The 24,513-nt window shown below is 39.5% G+C and overlaps 1 protein-coding gene across 1 annotated transcript; it reads right to left on the bottom strand.

Moving 5' to 3' along the window:
- Nucleotides 1-14,807: 14,807 nt before the first annotated feature.
- LOC137283823 (glutamate receptor ionotropic, kainate glr-3-like) lies at nt 14,808-22,918 on the bottom strand. The gene is made up of 9 exons (XM_067815508.1): nt 22,763-22,918; nt 21,689-21,823; nt 21,333-21,521; nt 19,959-20,065; nt 19,661-19,745; nt 19,250-19,571; nt 15,744-15,961; nt 15,142-15,407; nt 14,808-15,012 (listed from the first exon to the last, which is right to left on the bottom strand). The coding sequence occupies exons 1-9, from the start codon at nt 22,916-22,918 to the stop codon at nt 14,808-14,810; spliced, it is 1,683 nt and encodes a 560-aa protein (XP_067671609.1).
- Between the last annotated feature and the right edge of the window lie 1,595 nt (nt 22,919-24,513).

Genomic DNA, 24,513 nt, shown 5'->3' with positions numbered 1-24,513 from the left:
GAAACGAATCCACTACCTTTGCGACTAAGTCCTAATTGTTCCCCTGAAAACAGAGCAAAACGAATATGCTAGAAATCTAGAAATAACAAGAGGCACAATTTCAGGTTCTGGTTCATATATCTGCCATTCTTCCTTGACATGTGTGGAAGTAACGAATATGATCACGGACGGACAGATATCCCCCCGCTCCACCCCCATTAAATATAACATACATAATGCCCCTCAAATACAACGCCATATTAATGTTAGAATTTCTTAATTCATAAAAATAAACTGGATTAAAATGCGACACGTGAGAATATATTTAATGGAGCTTTTTGTCTGTATAGTGTTTCTGGTTGTTCTTTCAGACAGGCAAAAGCCGCAACATCATTCTTGCAAGCAATGGATGTCTTTGTGCCTAATAAACACGCATACTCCAACAGCCAGAGCTACAGTCTATGATTGCCCCCATTGAAAAGGATGGACGTGGGACAGATGTGCTCTCTGTAATTTTGCCTAATATTATGCCATTCAGTTTGTTTTGAGGACAGGAAATGAACAGTATGTTTCGCAAGTGGCATTGGCATGATATCCTGCCCCTTAAAGACAAAGAGAAAAATCGAAAGTCACGAAAGTACAAGTTACAGTGGTTCGACAGCAGACACAGTAAATATATCGGATGAAGTTATGCTTCACAGTGACAGCCCATTGCCCTGTTGAATGAAAGCCCCATTACACACACCCCTTCATACCGGAATATGCCTCATCAAAATACAAATATACACAACTCTGTTAGTATCCCAGTAGTTAGGGCCCCTAGTGTAGCTAACACGGCCAGCCTGCAGACACTCAACCCTCGACACACAACATATGTATAGTTAACTCACTGCAGAATAGAGATATTCGTTTTAACACTGGACTCTACAAATACTCTCCTAACGCAGAAGTATGCGGGGACGTGGGCTTGAGTCCGCCCTGTGCACGACAGTGGGACACCATTGCTAGATTTTACAAACTCATGTTTACCATCAGCCAAGACAGACTTGTATTCAAGTGAACAAACATGAAAGCAGACAGTAACAAGAACATCCGGAACAGAAGGGGTCACAAGAAACTAAAACGACATGACCTTCAACACTTTATACATCTGAATATCACCCTTTATGTAGATTTAATATCATCGTAGGTCCAGGACAAAAGATGGAGAAGAATCTGAACGTATGAAACATTGGCCTAGCACGAGAAGCCAACAGGAGTGGAGACTGAGGCAATAAGTTACGTTTTCACCTCTCTTTTAAATCTACAATTACCTCAGAAAATACCTCACAGACCTACCGAAAAGTCATCATAGAGCACTAGGCAATTTTTCTTGTGCCACCGCCCCTCTGCCTACTCATACTGGTCGCTCTACCCAAATTCAAGTTGATGAGAGAAAGTGTTTTGACTGTAAAGATTATGCTGAGGACGAGTATTATGCCCATTATATCCCGCTTATCGTTCAGATGTATTTTATCAATGAACATCGGTGATTAAATATTGTAATATTTAAACTGATGATGAGAAAATGTGTTGGATTATCCGATTATGTTACTGGCAAACGTAAACACTTGCTTAAGATAGGGGAGCTTTAGGTTTTGACAACTGATATATAATCACACGCTAAAGAAATGCAAGTCAAGTATAAAGAATATATGTATGTATATTAAATACAAGAAATGCTTACAGTGTCAGAGGGAGAAAAACATGAATGAAGACATATCACTGGCTACCAAGACTGATGACATTTAGTTTTCGAAAGGTACAGTGTTCCCAGAAATTATTGAGAAAATCTTTGTTTTTTTCTAATGATGCTAAGATTGGAAAAAGGGCTTTCACTATGCACTAAGCATACTAAATAAGGGAGACAACTCTTGAAGGCTTAGAAGGCAGCTCATTACGTCAAGAGTTATCTCCCTTGTCTGAGCAGACGGCTTCCTGTGTTGACATGGCAGAATTTGCAGCAAGAGAGAAAAGAAAGCTCATTCTAGATGATTTTGAAAGGGGTGAGGCTGATGCTAAAGTGTTAGCTTGTAGACATGGTATTCCTCTGTCTACAGTATACAGAACTTTGAAGAATATTCAAACAGGAACCGGGATAGAGCACAAACCAGGGGCAGGTCGGCCTAGAAAATTCAGTGTTGTGGATCGCCGAAGACTGGGGCAGATTGTGAGTAGGGGCAAATTGAAAAGTGTTGAGAACATCAGAAATGAAATGATTAGCAGAGGAAGTCCTCAGGTATGCAATGAAACAGTTAGGCAGGAATTACAGAGACTTAATTGGGTGAAAAAACGTGGAATTCCCTCGCCGTTGATGAAAGATGCACAAAAGGAAAAACGTTTAAACTGGTGTCGGGTTCATGAAAATCAAGATTGGGATAATGTTTTCTTTTCGGACGAAAGTTCTGTTTAGCTTTTCCCTAATTGTGTGAAAAAAGATACTGTCAAACCTATCTACCAGCGACCAAAACATAGCCCGAAGTTTCACATGTGGGGTGGCATATCGGTTCGCGGAGTGACGCCATTGTGTGTTTTCACGGGAAACTTGACAAAAGAAAGATACGTTGACATTCTAAATGGTCACCTTCTTCCGACAGGACAAACATTGTATGAAGATGATTGGATTTTCCAGCATGATAATGACCCAAAACACACTGCGCGCTACACAAAACAGTGGTTGTCGGGCGAAAATGTTCAAGTTTTAGACTGGCCCAGTTACAGCCCAGACCTAAACCCAATTGAGAATGTGTGGGGAGTCATGAAGGACAGAATAAACCAAAAGGAACTGAGAAATATTGAAGATATGAAGGCCGAGGTGGTCCAATATTGGGATACCCTGTCACACGATTACCTACAAACTTTGATGGGTAGTGTGCCTAGGCGTATTCAGGCATGCATTGCTGAGCGAGGAGGTCTAACAAAGTACTAAAACAAGACTGAGACTGTAAAAGGATGATGTTTTAACATGTTTATGTAAGTAAAACGCCAGAAGTTAATAACGTAATGAGTTACATGACGCAACATGATTCTCAATAATTTCTGGGAATACTATACAGGGGTTGACAAAAACGGATCCCGCTGGTGTTGACCGGAAATGTTCCGATCTTGTCGAGGGGTGGTGACCCTCCGAGGAAGGTCATCTATGGTCTTTGTCGCGTTGTATCGATCCTGGCGACGGTAAACCGTGGTTTTGTTAACGTTGACTGTCGCCGTATAGCTACGCCATTGTTGTTTGTGGCGTTGAACAACGCATTAACTCACTTCGCAAGATAACGTTGAGTTGAGTTGGGCTTCACATCACATCGAAGTAACGATCTCGATTCTCCTCTATCTTGGTTATTTTCCGATACTGTTTAATGGCACCAGCGGACCGACCATTCTAGGTGTGGTCAAACTTCATTAGCAGGACGCCTAACGTTCTGTCATGGGGGTTCATTACACAGTGTTCAGGCAAGCGTCAACTCTATAATTAGAGCAGCTACAATCAAGAAAATCATTCCCCGTCAAGGTTGCTCATTAGGTGACAATACTCTTAACAATTAACTGATAAACATCGTCACATACGCTACACACGACTAACCTTCCCATACATCGCGACTGATCCGAAAACGTACGATAATTTTGTGTGTATAATATCAGTCAGTATAAATCATCATTAATATTAATCTTAATCATTTCTTTTTCGTATTGTAAACAAGCGTTGTAATACATTCTTACTAGGTAATATGCCATTGTAGTAAACAGACAGAAAATAATTAGAAGTCAACTTCTTAAGGTGGTCCATTAGAGAACTTGTATGTTTTCATAATGAGTGAGTGAGTATGGTTTTACGCCGCATACAGCAATAATCCAGCAATATCACGGCGGGGGACACCAGAAATGGGCTTTACACATTGTACCCAGTCAGGAATTCAACTGGGTCTTCGGCATGACGAGCCAGTGTTGTAACCACTGGGCTACCCCCACCGCCCCGTTTTCGTGATGAGCAGAGCGTATTATTTTGATACATTTTCTGGTATATTTTTACTAACTTTTTCGTGATTTTTATTTGATTTGTCGTCGTTATATCCACGGTTTTTATCACAATGATAATGACAATTTTCATATATCTTTAGCTTATAATTAACATAATAAATCAATTGACAATCTAGCAATTCATACCTTTTTCTATTATGAGCACTTTGATGCACTCAATGCACCTAATGGGATGCGTTAATTAAATCTGGTTGAGTACATATATATGTACATATATTGTCTGAAATACTGTAAAAGTATTGCCCCCCTGAGAGGGTATATAAGTCAACATCATTCACAGAATACCCATATCTTCCATCGTCTTTATTCGTAGTATATATGTACATTTTAGATAATTGCTATTGGAGATACCTCTCATGCCCCTTAGTTGTTGTTGCATACTGCTAAAACAATAATACCATTAACGGTTAAAACAGTCCTCTTCTCCTTGGATGAAAGACTGTTTTTTAAAAGTAAAATAAAAACAAAAGACACGTACATTTTATTCTCGCCACTGTTGTTACACACGCACTAGGGAGTGCCATTGATTTTGTATACGGTATGCATGGGGCGGTCACCTGCTATGTGCATAAATTTTAGGGGGTGATTCACATCCCCTTCCCCAGACTTACAATCATGCCAGATTGGTTACATTTTTTTCAGAAAGATTGTCAATCCAGCCTGCCATGTTTCAGAATGCCAGCTGAAAGGTATCTTATCGTTTAGCAGGCATAACAGGGTATTTGTCTTGAAATTGAAGTGAAATTGTCTTCCCCAATTCCTTCATAACAGTTTTGCATCCTAGATGTTGAGATCAACTCGTCTTGGGTGAGCGCAGCGTCAATGTATACACGTGAGAAATCCCTACTTTGTGGCTGTTGTCGTATATTATTCTATAGTTATTCTTCTGTTGAAAGGTTTCCAGTGTAAACAACACAGTACCTGATGTGTTCACATCCCGCTATTTCCCGACCACCACGGACTATGCTAACATGTGAAAGTTTCAGGCTGTCTCGGATAAACTTGTCTACAAGTTGATTCGTTATGTTACTGCCCACTGTCAGGTTTCCGCCACCTTAATTACGGAAAACACCATCCTGACTACTGCTGGACACGTCATCAGTGACATGACCACCATGTCGTTTACTTGGGCTGACAGTTTCTCAATTATTGACCTACTTTTGTTGTGTCACTTTACATGCACTCCTAGCTTCGTAATTCGACCAAATTTCCGATATGTAGATCAAAGTCTATATGGATCTTCCCGGTTTCCAGTTTCACAGGAGGTGGGGTAGCCTAGTGATTAATATGTTCGCTCGTCACGCTGAAGACCCGGGTTCGATCCCCACATGGGCACAATAAACTTGAACGTCCCTCATTTTGAGGCGTAATATTTGGACAATGTATTTACCTTACTGACGGCTGTAGGTTTAGAATTCTCATCTGAAGGTATCGTTTTAGTGGTTTGATGTACCCTTATATCGCAAGACGCTTTTTACACAATACGTATTGCATTATTATTTTTGAGAACCAGTATTTTGGGTAAAGAACATATGATTTTTTGTTGTGATTATCTTTAAGTTATGAATTAAAATTTAATTCACATGATTTTTTCCTTCACTATTCAATGACAAAACGGCAAACCGTAATACTATGAGTTGTACAAAGACGAAAGTAGAATCCCTAACTATGCGACTTAATTTTGATGTTTCTGTTACCAGAACCATAACATATATGTTTAGGGACTTGTGGTGTAGGAAACAGCATCGATGTACAATTAGTGGTACTTATTGTCAAATACTTAAGTTCCCTATGTATCGCAATACGGGTGTCTGAATCGCAACGACCCGTGAAGGTCCCGGGGTAGAATAGGCCTTCAGCAACCCATGCTTGCCATAAAAGGCGACTATGGTTGTAAGAGGCGACTAACGGGATCGGGTGGTCAGGCTCACTGACTTGGTTGACACATGTCACCGGTTCCTAATTGCGCAGATCGATGTTCATGTTGTTGATCACTAGATTGTCTGCTCCAGACTCTATTATTTACAGACCGCCGCCATATAACTGGAATATTGCTGATTGCTCACTCACTCACTCCTAAATCGCAAGATGTTAGCAATACAATATATTTGCCAATACACCGCCCTAGTGGTTTGCAACGTTACAACGTCAGCATACATTGTTGAATCTATGAGTGAATCGTTCATTGTCAATTAGTCTTTTTTCAATCTCAAAAGTATATTTTTCAAAAGTAATCACGATAGTAATGCTTAGCTAGCAAATGCACGTTTTGTATTAGTAGGTAATGTATACCACAGCTATGGTCTCTATTTTTACCAAAAACATACTATTGGAATCCTACTGTGCATTAAATTGACAAGTTAACGTCAGATATAAATCCAGGAACTTCAAGAAAATCTAGCAGTGTATGTATATGATGCTATGTGACTTAGTCATTTGTACATACTCTAACATAACCGAGCCGGATGTTATTTGTTTACATTTTATATACTGTCTCATAGTCATAGTCAGCTCTGCAAGAAATACAAAATGACTGATTGTGAATCCATGAGTGAAATATCGATTATCAGTAAGTCTGTTTGTCAATCAAAAGTAAAAGTTCTCAAATGTTCTCAGAACCTACATACATACGTATTACCGGTAATATAAGGCAAGTCGTCAGGACATCAAATTATACCTGTCACATCTGATGACTGAGAATATGGAGATTTTAATCTTCAATTTTGGGAACCCACACAAACCATATTATTATGTCTCTCATTAAAACACCATCCAATGTTTGGTTCAGGTGATGGTAACGATTTTTCTTACAACACCAGTGTGTTTATATCCGCGTTAAAGTGCACGTATAGATGTGATTATCTGAGATGAGCTCGATACAAAGAGAACACGGGAGAGAAGCTAACTCTGTTGCAAAACTGACATTAAGCTAATTGCCACAGTGTGTGATATACACAGACCTCACAGGCTAACCGAACCTTGTTGAAATACATGATTTGTATGTGTTGAGATTTTGAAGGAAAGCTATGATATTGCATGTGTGCTGTTAGGTGTTGAATCAGTAACGACTGGTAATGTTAACCACTGTCTTCACGGAAAAGCTATTTTTATCATGTACATGTACGTGATGTAGTAGAATATGAGAGTAATGGGTTTTGCGAAAACGTGAAGATTATCCCCCTTTGGTTGAAGCAATAAGACTACACACAACAATCAGTAAGGAATCGGTCAACCAGACATATAGGGCGATATTTATTAAGGAAGTCTAATTTGAACCAGGTTTAAGGGGAGACCAGTTCTACGTAAACCAGGACCTTTGGTCTAAGTTAAACTGTATTACAGAAAGCTGGTCTTGCTAAACGGAAGTTTAGACCAGGTCTGGAATTTGAAGATATTGCCTTGTTCGTTTCGTTCAGAAAATAATTTCGGAATTTCAGGCAACGCATGCTCTTTTCATTCGCACACGTGTTCCGGTTCAGGTGTTTACATATTCAGAAGGTGAAATCGATTTCAGAAGGTGAGATGGGTGATCAAAGTAGACTGAATAACTGGACAATCGAACAAAAGGCCTTCCTCTTAGACTGTATAGGGGACAATATCCGTGTGATTGATGATAAACGATGTGATGCGGGCTCTGTTAAATCAAAACAAGAGGCATGGGGTAGGATTAGACTGACCTACCATGCTCGATACGGAGTAATGCACAACACGGACAAGCTAAAAGCTCTGTGGAAAAGACTGAAGTTATGAGCTAAAAAAGAAATGCGGGAATATGAAAAACAATTAAAGAAAACTGGTGGAGGTTCACCTCCGAAGGATGTCAGCACTCTCACCACCCGGATCACGAGCATGATCCCGAGGGAATTTCAGTAACTAAGTAACCCTTATGATGACGATGCTGAGGATGTCGCATCGCAGAGCCGACTAAGCATGTTAGTGGATCTTGGTTTTTTTTCCCCATACAATGTAATACCTTGAAAATGTTGCCAGGCGTTAAGCAAATTTATGCTGTCATCTCCCTATGTGTAGTAAATGCCCATCCCCCTACCTTTAACATGTTATCGACCAGCATTAAACATGTTACCTGACAGTGCTAGTTGAATACCAACCCCATTTAACTTCACGCCACATGGTGTATACAATTCCAACATTATGTATATCCCACAGCCAGCGTAAAAGTTCACTGTATGATACAAGCAAATGTTAATGGCACAAAACAATTTGTCAGGCATTAATTGTCATTGGCATTACAATTTTCAGGGCTTCCTGTGACGTACCAGACCAGTCCCCTCCAGAAACACACTTTGAGCCAATATCGGTACCTTTTGATGCGTATGCACCATACCACTCTACCTCACCAGGGGCAATCTCTCATCACGACGATACTACCTCACCAACTCCATCAACATCAAGCAGCATTCCAACTATAACCTGCGTTACTCCCAATGACCAACCCACATTAAAGAAGAAAAAGGTACAGGCTCCTCATAAATCTCAGGAACTCGAATCTGAAAATGTTATAATTCAGCTTGCTAGGGAAGAGCATGACATGAAACTTCGATATATGAAAGAAGAACATGAATTAAAAATGGAGGTACTGCACTTGAAGCGGAAGGCTACAGCAATTAAAGCGAATGAATCAACTTCTGAAATTATCTGGGACCATGAGTCATTTACAAGTCTGTAAATCTGAGTTGCAAGTATTGTACTGTTATGCATAGTGTTACATGACCACATCTTGATTTTCTGTTCAGAGAGCTCACTTATTTATGTTTCTTTGTTTTTCAGAATCCACACATTCATAATCTGCCCGAAGAACTTTAGTTCATAATATTTTTCAAGTTGCCATTATATGACATCATTCATGGAGTAAGGTGTATGTGCACACGATGGGAATATCTAATAAACGTTCGGAGGTTTTGGGCACAATTCAAGACAATTGATCTTTGGAATACACCTTCGTTAGGACAGTTTTGTATTGACAGTTACTTGGCAGGAGCCACAAATGTACAATGTCTGAAGTTATATCACATTAATGTTAATGATTTGGGATTCTTGAAACATTTAAAAAAGTTGAAAACGTTTTCACTCATAGCTGACCAGCGTAACTCTTACAGTGAGGGTGAAATTGTTGCAGGCTTGTCGTGCAACAGCAAGCTAATGAAAATCGACATACGAGGAGCAGGACACTTATCTACACGGAGCATCATAGATCTTGCAAAGTCAGTGCCCTGTGTGTACAGTCTATGTGTTCGTGACGTTGGTGCCAGATTTGATGCAGATGACCTGGTTCGTCTCCTAACTAGTTTCAAAAACATTCGGGAGGTTCTTGTTGACGTTAAAGGCAACCATGATCACCTTGCAGCTGTACTGAATGATTTTTGGGGCAGGGTGTGTTTTGGTCATGACATTGTAGACTTTGTACCGAGACGTCTTCTTCGGTATCCCCGACTGTCGTACTCACTGCCAGTATATTAAAATGCCAAGAGGACATATTGCGACTTTGCGTCACATCTGGGCACTCCGTCGAGCATTGCGACGGGAGCGCATCTTTCGTGACCGTACAGATCCATTTGATTCTTATGATGATTTTGAATTTCACATGCGATTTCGCTTCAATAAAGGAAACGCTCGATTCATAATAGATCTAGTGGCACGTAAGATCCACCCATTCACTAAGCGAAGTAAGTCTATATCTGCTTCGTTGCAAGTTTTGATTGCATTACGATTCTATGCAACTGGTACCTTCCAAACAACTGTCGGTGATCTGCTACATGTCAGTCAGTCAACAGTTAGTGTCATTGTCAAAAGAGTGAGTAAGGCCATTGCTATGCTCCGTACAAGGTTCATTCAGTTTCCCTGTAATATAAGGGCGAGAAGAGTACTTGAAGGATTTGCACTTGTTGATGGGTTTCCTAATGTGATAGATGCAATTGATTGTACTCACATACCAATATCTACACAAGCAGGAGCTGATTCTCAACGTTTTATAAACAGGAAAGGCTTTTCCTCCATTAACACTCAGGTGATCTGTGACAACGTACCCCTCATAACAAACATTGTTGCCCGATGGCCGGGCAGTGCCCATGATTCTCGTATTTTTCAGGAAAGTAGAATTAATGAACGTTTTGAAAATAGAGAGATTGATGGCTATCTCATAGAGGACCCTGGTTATCCTTGCCTGCCGTATCTCATGACCCCAGTGACCAATCCCAGAACAGATGCTGAAAGACGCTACAACCAGGCACAACGGAAAACACGTGGACTAGTAGAAAGATTGTTTGGAATTTGGAAGAGAAGATTTCCCTGTCTAAGTTTTGGACTTCGCCTCAAACTGTCAACTATATTCAGTGTCATAATCGCATGTGCGGTGTTACAGAACATTGCAACGATAAGAAAGGATGCTGACTTTGAGGATGATATCGAAATGGACAATGACAACGATATAACTGACAGGCATTGGGAAGCTGAAGAGAGGCAGGGAACCCGACAGCGTCAACAAGTCATTATTAACAATTTCACTGATAGATAATTGATCCGTTTTACATGCTTTCAGCGTGTATCCTATTTGTCAAGATTCTCTGGTGTGAGACTGCAGACGTTCATCGATGATGTAAAACAGTTTTTGAACGGAAGATGGTATAATTTGATAATCTTTTAATCATTGTACGAAGTCCGTAGTGCGAAGTGTTCTCATTTTAACTAGAATCTTTTACAATTTTTGTTTCAGCATTCAGCCAATGGACACATGCATGCACGCACGCACACAGACACAGACACACACAGACACACTATCTCACACATACAGACACACAGCCTTACTCTTGTTCTCATGTTATCAACTTAGTTTGAATATTAAGTAATATGTTCGATGTAGTTAGACTGTTGAGATGTTAGCTCATGTTGAGAGCTGAAAACGAATAATTTGTATCATTTGGTCGTTATTTTTAAGCTAGTACGCCGAGGTGTGTTTTTAACACTAATTTGTTCCATAAGCAAGCAGTGCAAAAATGTGTATCTGTGTTAATGAAAGATACTAGTCAGTGAAAGTGTTTGTTTTTACTTTCCCAATAAATCACCAATGTGATCCATGCATCTTAATTTTTACTTATATTTCTACAGAGAAACCAGGTGTAAACTACCTCCCTACTGGTCTGTAACTTGGACGATAAACGATCTCGTCTGAACCAGGTTTAACACTAAACCTCTTTAGAAAATAGCAGAACTGGAAAATCAGTGGTTTGGTGTGTTACCCAATTTGGGTTTAAACTCGCGTTTTCGGCTGACTTCGTTCACGATCCCGACGGTTTCCGAAGTTTGCCGATGATATTAAACCTTGTTCGAAAATACCAAAATCGTCAGACCTAGTCTCTACACCTTGGTTTCAACTACTAACATTGACAAACCTGCTTCTGTAATACGAGTTGTAGTTTAAACCCATGCTAAACTGGGGCTTTGTGTAAAACTAGGCCTAAACTGCTCTCGTAAATATGGACCATAAGGTCCCGATCAGCAGACTACTCCAGTGCGGTATACGAATCTTTCTCAAGCAGTTTGCTGGATAACTGAAGCAGAATAAAGACCCGAATAAAGCCCAACGCCTGCTGGGGCGTGAACTCTAGACTTACGCCAAAATTTTATTTACCCGCACTATGCTCACTATTCACATTGCCACATTCAACTATATAACATGTACATTACTCTAGAACACTCAAGTACAGTTACTACCAATAACCATATATTATGTTCACAGATGTCACAACATACTCAACGTGAAATGTACACGATCTGCCTAACATGAAATAATCCTGTTCTGCTATTTATAAATGCACCTACAGCGTTAATTACATAATTATTACATACTTATGTGATGCATATAAGTACAAGTGAAACAATTCCAATACGGTATGTATTTAATATATAATCGCAATTCACAAAAAAAATTATAACAAGATTATACTAAGGTATAAAGTACATAAGCTGCAAAATATCATAGTAATTTGTTTTTGTGCTGCGATAGGAAATACAGTACTCAACTTGCACAATTGTTGTACGAATATGTATGAAATATTAACAATTAAAAAGATGAAATACCTTTCAAATAAATGTATAAGGTACTGAGATGAGGGTAAATAACGACCATCGTAACTGCATGTGAAACAGCGTGTTCATCTATGCTAAATAATATAATATAATATAGCTTATAATATAGCTGTCATAATAAAACATATATCTCTCGAACGCAATATCTATTACGAAATTAATAAGACCGCATGATCATAATAATAAGCATAGATACACATAAACATCTATCAAACAAATCTGCATGAATAATCTTCTAGTACAAAAGTATTTGCGTTTAAAAAACTGACTGTTTAAAGATTGTCTTAACAGTATGGGAAACACATTAGGGCAGTGAAATACTATTGTATTCTGTATTGCTATACATTCTGTTACAAGTACCACTATTGTAATTCAAATTGTCAGTATGAATATCCAACAACCATTTAATGTCAATGATTTACTCGTGCAAGTCGCTCTTTCCATGGAAAGTAGAGGACAATACACATGCATTGATCTTTTCACTGTCGTTCACAGTTCAGTTCCCGGTTTGAAATCACATGACGCTTGCTGAAAGGGTCAGGTTATATGCCGCTTGTAATGTGTTCAAACTCAGCGGCAGGTTGCTGTCCGCTATAATGTGAGTCAAAGTGCTATTGGTAGACTGGCAGAGATTTCAAGCCAGTAGGTCCGTGGAATATGCACGTCGACTGAGAGTAACAACAGTCCGCGATCATATCCACATGAATAACTCTGTGATGCGTGAGAGGTTTAATGTTAGCAGTGTGAGGATACCAAGGGTAACCGTTCGTCGACGTTAAAGGGCAGTCGGACTCCGCTGTGGGCGACCTCCGGTTGGTCCACCCGCAACACTACGTCACAGACAGGCGCATTTGAGTTGGTGCAGACATCATCACCACTGGAATCAAAGTCAGAGGTCACGTGTGTTCTTCACAGATGAAAGCAGATTCAAATTGTCCTTCCAGCAGAGGACCTGTCGTCGAAATGGAGAGAGAATCACAGATGCAACAATGGTTACGCTAGACCGGTTTGGCAGAGGATGGGTCATGGTTTGGTCCCACAGGACGCACACTCCACCGCACGTCGTCGACGGTAATCTTACAGGACAGCGTTATCGGGACGAGGTTCCGGCTCCTGGGAGTACGTTCCTGCAAGCTATGCATGGTGTTTTTGGTCGACTCTTTTCACTGAAAGACGACACCGTTTGGCCTCAGATAAACAGGACTGTCACCGAAGGCAACAGGGAATAGAGCGGGTGGAGTGACCAGCATGCTCGCCATACCTCAATCCAATTGAGCGGGTCTCTCAGGACTCCGCAGAGCTCTAGTAGAGATATAGAATGCGGTTCCGCAAACCTTTTTCATAAACTTGTTAAGGAGCATGAGCACAAAGTGCACCTGTGTCTGGGACGCGCGAAGATGGTACACAAGATATTGAATGCCCGAGGGAATCATGTTTGTCTTTATCATTTCGGGGGGTTAGTCTTTACAACTAATGCTTGCTAGTGCTGTTTGAACTTTTAGTCTGTATGTCACGACGTGTCGCGTTGGGCAACACACTAAACTCTGTGATGACACTCTTAGTTCTAGTTTCTTTACATGTGCTGTATATCAACTGACCCTTCATCAATGACGCCTAGCATATACACTACAAAGAGATATCAAAACAATATACGATGTCATGTGGGACAAACATTACATGTACCATAATTATTTATATAAAGGCTAGGGGAAAGCTGGATGACCTGTCTAAAGCACCGTGCTAATATGGCAAAAGTGCCTGGTCCCACTTGTAACCGAGTGCAAAATTCTTGGAGCATTACTTGTAGGCAGTGTGCGAAATGGCCACTCTCGTCCGCTAACCCGAGGCTAGTATAAATCCACTCGGGTCAGTAAATCTCCACTGTCAATGGCCAAACGGATAGTAAATTTTCATGGTGTTATTTGTTTTTGGCGGTTTCGTACCTTTTGTAATCGTTAGCTTAGTTTCTACATTCAAATTTCGGGCAAGTGAGTTATATTGTTGGCTAGTAACTTTCAGCCACAGCTGGCCCGACTGGCTGCCAAGCTATTTCACACACTGCTTGCAGGTTCTCTCAGTGATGCCACAACCCCTAGTGGATATGTGCGCTATACAAATATACTACAATACCAAAACGTGGCTCACAACTTTTGCAGCGGGCACAAATACGTAGATGTCCCCTGACCTTATAAATATTATTACAATCAAACTCATCGCAAACGCCCTAATGTCATAAAATGAAAATCATGCCTCTAAACATGACTTTTAATTACACTAATCTAATCTTAAAACATAGTCTTACCTTCACACAATAACCTAAGCACGAATAATGTTTCTAATATAGCTATACACAAATATTATTCGTAGTGACCAAAGTCAGTTTGGTTTAAAAGCGGACAAAGAAATGCAATCTAATGAACTTACTCAATGAAACGTTGTTCGCCATCATAACCTGAATATTTTTGCAGAATTTTTGTCTTAAAAAGAAAAAAAAGTTCTTTAACAAACTGTCATTAAAATTTCAACTCCGTTCACTGTTAGTTACAGGTTGACGAAAAGGACAGCTAGGCGTTCGAGAAGACCACGCAGAAGTGACAACCTGTAACTAAAACAATCGTACATAAATGTGGTTTTCGTGGAATATCCAATCATTATTTCTTCATACTGCTGGTAAGAAGACGTTCCATTCCTAATGTAATGAAGGCAACTGTAATGCCTGTTGCACACATGATCAATGCACTCAACATGTCACTGATGCGCACCTTCATCTTTGCGTGTACAGATTCATCCGGTTTCCTGAGGGACCATTTTCTTGCCCATTCTTCCAAGAGCCCTTTTTCATACAGGAGTCTGATTCTGAAACAGTATGACGTAGTGCAATTCACCGCAACACAACCGATACACGCATCACTGGATTGATACGTAACGGTTTATTTTGTCTTGGGGTGTCTTATACAGATGAATATGAGAGTAGGCAGGACTTACTTGTCAGAAAATAACTCCGCAAGAGGTGAATTGGCGGGAAAAGGCAAGCTCAGATAATTGGGACCAGCACTACATTTCATCCTTCGGAGGTTATCCACTGACTTTTCTATGCCATCAATCGTGTTGGAACTGGCAATGTATGCGTAGTAGCCAGACTGTAGGAGCATCTTATAGTGCTGATCCTCGTCCAAGGAGTTCAGGATCTTTGCAGATCGGCTTTCCAATACCTTTCTCCATATTTTCTTACTTACACTATCGTTAGAATGCTGAAAAACACATGGTTTGAAAATCAACTGAAAGAAGACTTTTTTAAGTATTCGGGAATCTGGACAGAAAAGTATATATACACAGTGTGATTTAAGTAGGGATATAGTGAATTAATATTTGAATAAGAGAATGAATATTTTCACGCACCTTTTAGTGCATTGCCAGCAAAAGAAGCGGGGACACTCGAAATGTGTTTCATGCATTGTACCCATGTGGGGAATCGAATCCATGACGAGCGAACGCTTTAACCACAAAGTTACCCCACCGTTTCCTCTCCGTGACCTAGGTGAGTCTCTACAATACAAGACACTTCACATAACAACTATGCTACCTACCATGTACATATCTTCCTGAAATGACCCTTTAGAAATGAGAATCTTGAAATCATCATTTTCTGCCAGTTCATCTATGGTATTGAACGGTATATTCTCCTCTACCACAGACAGAATTGCAACCAGATTCCCCTTGTAAACTGCTACGATGATGATGCAAAACAACCACCAACTTGCGTATAAGAATCGGCCAGGTGTGTGCTGGGGAGGGTGCAGCGAGCCTGTGGATGTAATATTTTCAAATGATTAAGACACTGCTGTGTTTATAGAAATTCGGATACTAAGGGCATTGTTTTCAGTGTATAAGGAGTCGCTGATACTGCACACAACTTTACTGCAACATTTAAAGTTGCATTCCTTTGGTTGAGTAAATCTCCAAAGCAAAGTAAATTATACCAAGGAATAAAAACATGAATTTTACTTTTGTGTCACCTATTCTAAAAATTAAGCATGTCTGATGCTTACACAAATATGGTATTTCCTGTTAAAATCTCTTAAACTGTAAACATACAGTAGCACAAATCCGTTATCGTTTTGGTAAAACTTTCTATTATAAAATATTCATGCCATTTGAATACAGTATAATATAATATATTCCTCAGCAGAGTAGGTTGTCAACACGTGTTTGAAAATGGGTCTACTTCGCATTATCAAGTAATACTATTTCTTGTTGGAAAGTTCGTGGTAACCCAGAGATCAAAAGGGTATCATTTTGGAAACCTTTATCGGCTTATAGTAATTATCACGAAGTTCTATCATTTGTGTAAGTAAAACTGATAATGACTGAGTGCGATTTTACACCGTTTTCAGGAACATTGCAACAACACGTCGAAGGGATACCAGTAATTGGCTTCTGACATCGAAAACATGTTGAGAATTGGTTAATCACAAGGCAAAACCACCGCAGAGGACAGTCTGGGACAGATTCTGAAGATCCTCCCATGACCAATACTTCGGCGTCATCACGTATGTATTCTAATTGTGTTGTGTTGTGTTGTGTTGTGTTGTGTGGGTCGTCGGTCTGACTGGCGGTTGTGTTATAACCCATGAGTGTACTACCTCAGAATTAAAAGGCACTGTTTCACATAGCACTTCTCGGCCCTCATTTATACTACAATATCATTTATTCCAAACACAAATACATATTTAGATTACAATATTAATTAAATGTTCAAATGAATAAAGACAACGTTGCATTAATTCGACTCACGCGCCCATACCGACACCGAACATTATTTCCAGTGAACCTCATAGAGTTTTTCCCTTGGGGCACTCTTTACGATTGTCCCGTAACTCTTTTGGTGTCTGCATTCGGTCCAAGAAAAAAACATACAGGCAACCTGTTATTGAAAGCAGTGCCGCACACATCAACTAAACCGCGTGCCACAGTTTTGGATGTATGGAGCAATTGTTTACATTCCATATATAGCAAGTCGTCTCTGTTTGGAGGCTGTTCGCATCGAAGTTTCAATTATCAGTTTCAGGCAGTTCGCAAGGGTTAATAAGTCAGTGCATGAATGGGAAGATAAAGTGACTGCATGCCCGCAACATATATTGTCGAAAATGTGTGAAATTGGACCTTTAACCTTAACTATGCCATACATATATAGTCTGGTTCATAATAATTGAGAATTTTTCTTCTTACTTTGAGCTATCCTAACACCTCAACTGATTCACTGATACTTAAAACTAAGTAATGGTATAAGGGAGGTAACTCATCTTAGCCTACTGAGTATAGTACAATTAGAGTTACCTCCCCTGAATTTGTAGCAGACGTCATTTTCCTCAGCACTGTCAACAATGTCTGCTGAAGATAAAAGAAGGTTGATTTTTGAGTTGTGTAATCAAGGAATTGATGATGTAAATACAGTGGCAGAGAGAACAGGAACTCCTCTTTCTACTGTGTATAGGATTAGGAAGGATTTTAAAGAGGGAAAGGATTTTGGGCACCAGAAAGGAGCAGGGAGACCCAGAAAATTGGACTTCTCAGATCGCGTCCGGCTGGGAATTTTAGCGTCTAAAAAGCAAAGGGCAAGCATCTCCAACATCAGGTATGAAATGATAGAAAGGGGGTCAACAGTTGTATCAAAATCTACAGTTAGAAGAAATTTGATTGATCTTGGATGGGAGAAAAAGACTGGAATTCCTTCTCCTCTCATGAAACAAAAACATAAAGACAGGCGTGTTGAGTGGTGTTTGGCACATGAAAATGTGATTTTTACTGATGAAAGCTCAATATGGGTATATCCCAATAATGTGAAAATAGGGACAAAGTCTGCGTCAGCACCGTTGTATCGACGACCTAAATACAGCCCAAAGTTTCATGTATGGGGAGGGATCTCCTTATTAGGAACGACCCCGCTGTGTGTGTTTGAGGGAAATCTGACAAGTCAACGCTACACTAACATATTAGATAACTTTCTCCTTCCAAGTGCACATGTGTTTTGTGGAAATGACTGGATTTTGCAGCAAGATAATGATCCTAAACACACCGCAAAACATGCCAAGCAGTGGTTTCAGGAGAAAAATGTGACTGCATTACCATTTCCTGCATATAGTCCTGACTTAAATCCCATTGAGAACATTTGGGGGATGATGAAGGAATGTGTGAATCAAAAGGGGTTGACAAAAATTGAAGACATGAAGAGAGAAGTGGTCCGATACTGGGACAGCATAACTCACGAGACACTAACCTCTCTGATAGGAAGTATGCCTACCCGTCTTAGACTGTGCCGTGAAGCTCAAGGAGACTTGATAAAATATTAAATTGTTACCTACACAACATGAAAAGGTCAGTTCACTTTCACAATACATTCAATTTTAACTGATTTGTTCTCGTTTAATAATATGAAATGCTTTAGCTATTCTCAATAATTTTGAACCATACTGTATAAGATATAGAAAGGTGTGACAGTAAATCGAAACAAAATGACTTGCGTAAAGTACGTTGCATATCACCAATCTGCTGACTGTGTTTACATTTAAAGCTGTCAATTATGTTACCGTCCATTCTCGGGCGAAGTGAGGATATATGCCCGGAAGTAACTAAATCTCAGGATACAGACCAGCACCGAACGGCAGAGCGAGTCTCTGATTGGATAGTGTCTTCTATTATTCCCTCCCTTCTAACGTGCAACTATAATATCTAATCAGAGACCCGGAGATTTGTTTTCCGGGTTAGTCATACGCAAGGCGATTTACAGCGGTCAAATGAGTATAAAATGTGCAGTTGCTTCTTCGATCAAAGCAGTACAAGGGTTTGTCTGACCGAAAACGAGCCGAGGCGAACCGGGTTGCCACTTTCTTACCATTTACTGTCAAAAGAACCCTTACTATATGTTATATTATGTTCAGGTCATACTTCCGCATAAACGCCTAAATCAGTCTCTCTCTCTCTCTCTCTCTCTCTCTCTCTCTCTCTCTCTCTCTCTCTCTCTCTCTCTCTCTCTCTCTCTCTCTCTCTCTCTCTCTCTCTCTCTCTCTCTCTCTCTCTCCGTGGGTGTGGTCACCTTGATGCAGTGGCACACCAACCGCCGTCATGAAGTCCTCTGATGTTGCTGGGCATGTGGACATCTCCCTTGCCTTGACAAACTCTACAACACTTAATCGTTTCATCACTATATAGAGTCCTATACACCATGCCATTGTTAAGAATCCGCATACATACACTTCCATTTTAAAACAAGACAGCAGCAACATCCAACTGTTGTCAACATTTGACAGTTTCTTATGGGCCACCTCGCATTCTGACTGGTACATGATATGGGGAAATGTAAAACTCTCGGATCTCTTAAGCGTGATTCCATACGGTACTCCAGCAAGGTCGATATCCTGAAAACAAGAAGGTGGAAGTGACTCTATGTGAAATTTCCCGACGGATACGTTTGCAAACAGTTTGACTCAAAACATTCTCTCCTTACATTTCGTGCTACCATGCCAAGAAGACCGGTCCACGTTCCTGAGAATTCACCCCAGGATTGGTCAGGCGGTTCCATCAGTTCATATCTGAAGTTAACGTGAAACATATGGGTAATTGTAATTACAGCCGAGCGAAGTATATATGAATATTATTATACTGATATTAGTTCCTGTTCAGTAGCATACGTATTTAGCCAAAGTATTTGATTTTATATTTATCTGATTGAATTATTAAGCCTTTGCAGCATATAGTAAACGTAATATTTAATATAATGGGAATGAAAATAGTCTAATACGTACGTAAAATTGAGACATTCGGCAAGGCTGTCGAATAAATCCTTGCAGACACCATTGTACGTAATTGACCCATTCTTTCGCCATGTTGATTTCGTGCAAAACGGTCCCCACTGCAGAAGTCACGATGATGATATCAAGGGATTGATTTTCTGCATGTTTTGCTTAAAAAGATATCCATTGCCCCTGATGATCTACAATTTTTAAGTAAATATCATTTTTCGGAAAACCTAATCCTCTGGTAATGCTTTGGGCACAGGAAGCAGCTACTCAGTATTCCTGTTACTTATATCGAATTGGTTATTTTAATTTCACAGTTTGATTTAATTTAATGTACATATCTTTTATACTTTTAAGAATTTGATGACAAAGACAGGTTTCATGCAACTTCGTGTGTGTGATACATATACGTGGACAAAGTATGTTTTTTAACCATCGTGTTGGTATTTCTCTTCTAATCATCGTTATGTGTGTGATTACTTTGTTTGACTCATCGGGTGCACCATGCATTGATTTCGGATTTGCACGTGCTGCAAACAAAGCCGAGCGTCACGTATAATACGTATACCATTCATTTAGCCGATATCAAGTTTCAGTAAACTACGTCACAGATAATAGTCGAGCTCGTGTTTGGCGTCACAGAATATCAAATGTGTTCCTGGTGTGTGTGTGTGTGTGTGTGTGTGTGTGTGTGTGTGAGAGAGAGAGAGAGAGAGAGAGAGAGAGAGAGAGAAATGGAAGAGAGACAAAGAAAAGCAGGGAATAAGTGTATCAACAACGAGCATATATATCTGTATGAACTTCATGTTTGTAGAAGGATGCATGCAAAATATATGTATGCCAATGTGCATATATATACACTAATATTTGCTGTACACCCGTATGAGGTATTGTTGCTAAACAACCATAAGACAAGATCTGAATGGACAAGGATACATCACTCGCATCCAAGGTAGAGTTGTTGTTGTGTACATGGTATTTTATGAGTAGCACGTGAACCAACCTGGATAATAGAAATTGACTTTGCTCAGTGACTGATATTGGTGTGATTTCCTGAGGACCGTATTCCAAAATCTTGAAAATGACCGCATTTGAAAACGCCTAATGATCAAAGTTATCCGCACTACAAAACTACAAACAAAATTATTTTTTTAATCTTTAGGCCGTCTTTGGTTCTGTAAATAAACAACGGCATTTAGTTCGTTCCATTTCGCCTTGGGGGGTAAATTTATCTATACGGTAAGTTGAATATCACTTTGCTACGTTTGATGGTAATAAATTATTTCTGTCAAAAATATGAGGTGTTGTGATATTCTGTTCTATATGTACACGTTAAGTAAAAGTGTTTGTTTAATATCTTTTTAAGGTGTGTTTATTTACCTCCAAGATGCCAACTTTCAGTTTTCTTCCATTCAACTTGAATGCCGAATTCGGAAAGAGACTGGCATTGAAGGAGGGGCAAATATCCCCGTTATTCATTAAGTGTCCGATCTGCGACCATTTCCTGCTATTTGGCTCCCACAGAAGAGTGATGACTTTCACAGTTGTGTGACCAGATGTATTCGGTTCCTACAGTTAAACGAACAAACCACTTATGGAGATAAATTATTGTCAGGAGTAACGAAAAAATATCCAGTGAATGCTGGTAAATGATTTATTACAAAATCAAAGTTAACCATTTAGAACACGTTTAATGTATTATCTTAACGTGTCATTGGGTGTATTGTGCTGGTTACCTTCACTGCCATGGCTATGTTGTCCATGTAAGCATGCACTTCTGATAATACTGGTGGTTCCACATTCAGGAGCAACCATTTTGAAAAATGTCGTAGCAGTGCTCGTTTACCGTATTCCTTGTCTTTCCTGGACGACTTCAGCAGATAAAACAAATTATGAGGATGTATTACATTAACGTTTGTGTTTTGGAATAGGAAGTATTTCATGGACGACTTCGGCAGACCAATTCATGTGGATATACTGAAGCAAAGGTTATCATGACATGGAACTGTTTCATTGATAATTTTGTGAATGATTCTTTGTTCTGAATTAGCGAAAGAGTTTGGTGAAACATATAAGGAAACCCAACCAAGCAGGTGTTGTGTGTATAGTACGAATTTTACAAGAAGCCAAGCATATTCGAGAAATAGTTAAGTATTGTTTGAAAGAATGTAGCCTAAAACATTAACATGATCCAAAGACATTATTTTCAATTCATGTACATATCAACACAGCGGTATCATAATCAGATCAATGTTAATTTGTTACTCTCTGGTCTAATTTGTCACTCACTGTACACGTCCATATAATGAAATGGAGCGAGGTTTACGATATCATCCGAATTTCCAACACAACTATGCCACCTTTAACCAAATCCTACCTCATGTGTGGAATTATCTTACCCTAGGTTTTCTTCGACGTTGAACGGACTACATCACTGGCCTGTGAACTGGCTTGTAAACCACCTCGTGCGCTGTATATTATTTGCATATGCCAGAAGTGCTGTTCTTATGGAGTGTTGATCGTGACCATACCTTAAAGGGGTTTCTTTCTATGCGATTCTATTGTATTACCTGTGTGTCACAACAACTTTTACTTTTGAGCCTTCAAAGAATGAACATTTGTATGTAGGCTTTATAAACACGAGCTCACATCTTATCAGTCGAAAATATCAGATAAATATACTGGTCCTTGCTATTCGAAGCTCTCTTAACGCCGAGATAGCCGTAAAGTAATGTAAATGTGTGGCACGAACGACTGTCTTAGTGCTAAAAGTGCTTCGAAAATCCAGGCCAAGAATTTGATATACGTACGATATTTGTGATTCGTGTCAAACAGTTATCGACACCATCACAGAAGACCACAAAGTTGAACAATTTGCGATAAATATGGTTCTTCTGGTTCTTCTTCATAGTTTTCTGAATTAATCCAGTTAGACTCTGCTCAAAGACGTGCATTTCGAAGAACATAGTAGTCACACTATGCTGTGTAGTCCAGTCCTCAATAGTGTCATGAATGGCACATTCTGTTGAAAAATGGAAATGTAAAATCGAAAAACTACAACATACGCCATAGATACGGGTTTATCATTACAATTGTGAAATAAAAGTGAAATATATATTCATTCATCAATGAAGATAAGCACTGTTCCCCTGAATTAACCTTTTGGGAAAATGAAGTAAGTGAAGAAAGATGAACTTACCCAAAGGTGTTTGACCAACAAAAATCAATGATGAACCCGAATGGAGAGTCATCTTGTTCAGGAGGAGATGTAGATCACACTGTCCAAGTGAAGTTCCTAATCTGCAAGGTACTGTTTAAATAATAATGATAATAATAATTTATCAACTATGTTTATGTATTTAATGTGAATGTCTTACATCTGCTCTTCAGTTTAGAACAAGGACTTAAAACGCATATGAACATTGCTGAGTTTGGTATGATAGCGACATGCTAAGATCAGCAAAGACAAACAAACATCGTATCACGTTGGATACTTTACATATCTCCATTATCAAACATAACTCCCTATTTTAAAGTTTGTTATACCCCGCATGTAGCGGGGCATATAGTATTAGGCTCCGTCCGTACGTACTAATTGAAATATCTTAAGAACCGTGGACTAGTTATATTCACACTTAGGTTCATCACAGTATGGGGAAGGTCCCTGTAAAGTTTGCTGACCTTGACCTTCATTTCATTATAAGAAGTGGACTTTTGCCTTTTTACCTTGTCAGCAAGATATCCCAAGAACCGTTTACTGGATTTTCATGATATGTAACACCAAGCCTCAACTAGGGAACGCGCAGATCCCAGTTGATTGCCGTGACTTTCACATGACTTCCAAGATCACAACGAAACGTTGAAGATGTCTGTATGTTAACCTGCATGTTAAGCTTGTCAGCAAGATAACTAAAGAACCGTTCACATATGACACCAAGCTTTATCGAGGGAAGGCGGAGGGCCTGTTTGATTTAGATGACTTTCACATGATTTTGAAGTTGAGATGGTGAGAGATGCTTTGATATTATCTTGAATCCTTGATGTATCTGAGGATGTACTTTCCCTAACGAGAAAACAGTATCAAGCCACTGGGCAAAAAGCAACTGAATTGGTAGCATTTGTTGCTGATGACCTTCACAGACTATGGTTTGAAGACCAGATTTATGATATATCTGTAGGATACATTCTTTGAGGTCACAGACTGTTCTCTGAAGACCAGATTCATTATGTACCTGTAGGATACTTTCTTGGCAGTCACAGTTTACCGGTAAACATTCTTGAAGAAAATCATATTCCAGTAACTTCAACAGTTAGGAGAAGGTAAACCACGTCCCTAAACCCTAGAAGGAAGTCTAGAAACAGCAATGGAATATTGTGACAAGAAAACAAAGGTCCAAATACTCAATGAGAATAAATCCTGTAATGTCAATATTGAGGTCACTCTAGATGGAAAGAAATTACTTACGAGGGTTGGCTGAAAAGTTCTAAGCCTCACTGTGAAAAAAAGTTACAAAGTCCACGTTTGTAATTTATTTTTCTACACAGTCCCCTTCCAAGTTCA

Source organism: Haliotis asinina, chromosome 5, assembly GCF_037392515.1.
Source record: "Haliotis asinina isolate JCU_RB_2024 chromosome 5, JCU_Hal_asi_v2, whole genome shotgun sequence".
Classification (NCBI taxonomy): Eukaryota; Metazoa; Mollusca; class Gastropoda; order Lepetellida; family Haliotidae; genus Haliotis; species Haliotis asinina.
Note: the sequence above shows the minus strand (reverse complement) of the source record. Positions and strands in the feature narration are given on the sequence as shown.

Excerpts from the sequence above, each read along its gene's own strand:
- LOC137283823 (XM_067815508.1), bottom strand. The coding sequence starts at position 22,918 with ATGTTCTTCGAAATGCACGTCTTTGAGCAGAGTCTAACTGGATTAATT. Across the intron at positions 19,746-19,958 it reads GCCGAATGTCTCAATTTTAC|ATATGAACTGATGGAACCGC; the intron begins GTACGTATTAGA and ends CGTTAACTTCAG. Across the intron at positions 15,962-19,249 it reads TGGTGTGCCACTGCATCAAG|GCTCGCTGCACCCTCCCCAG; the intron begins GTGACCACACCC and ends TTACATCCACAG.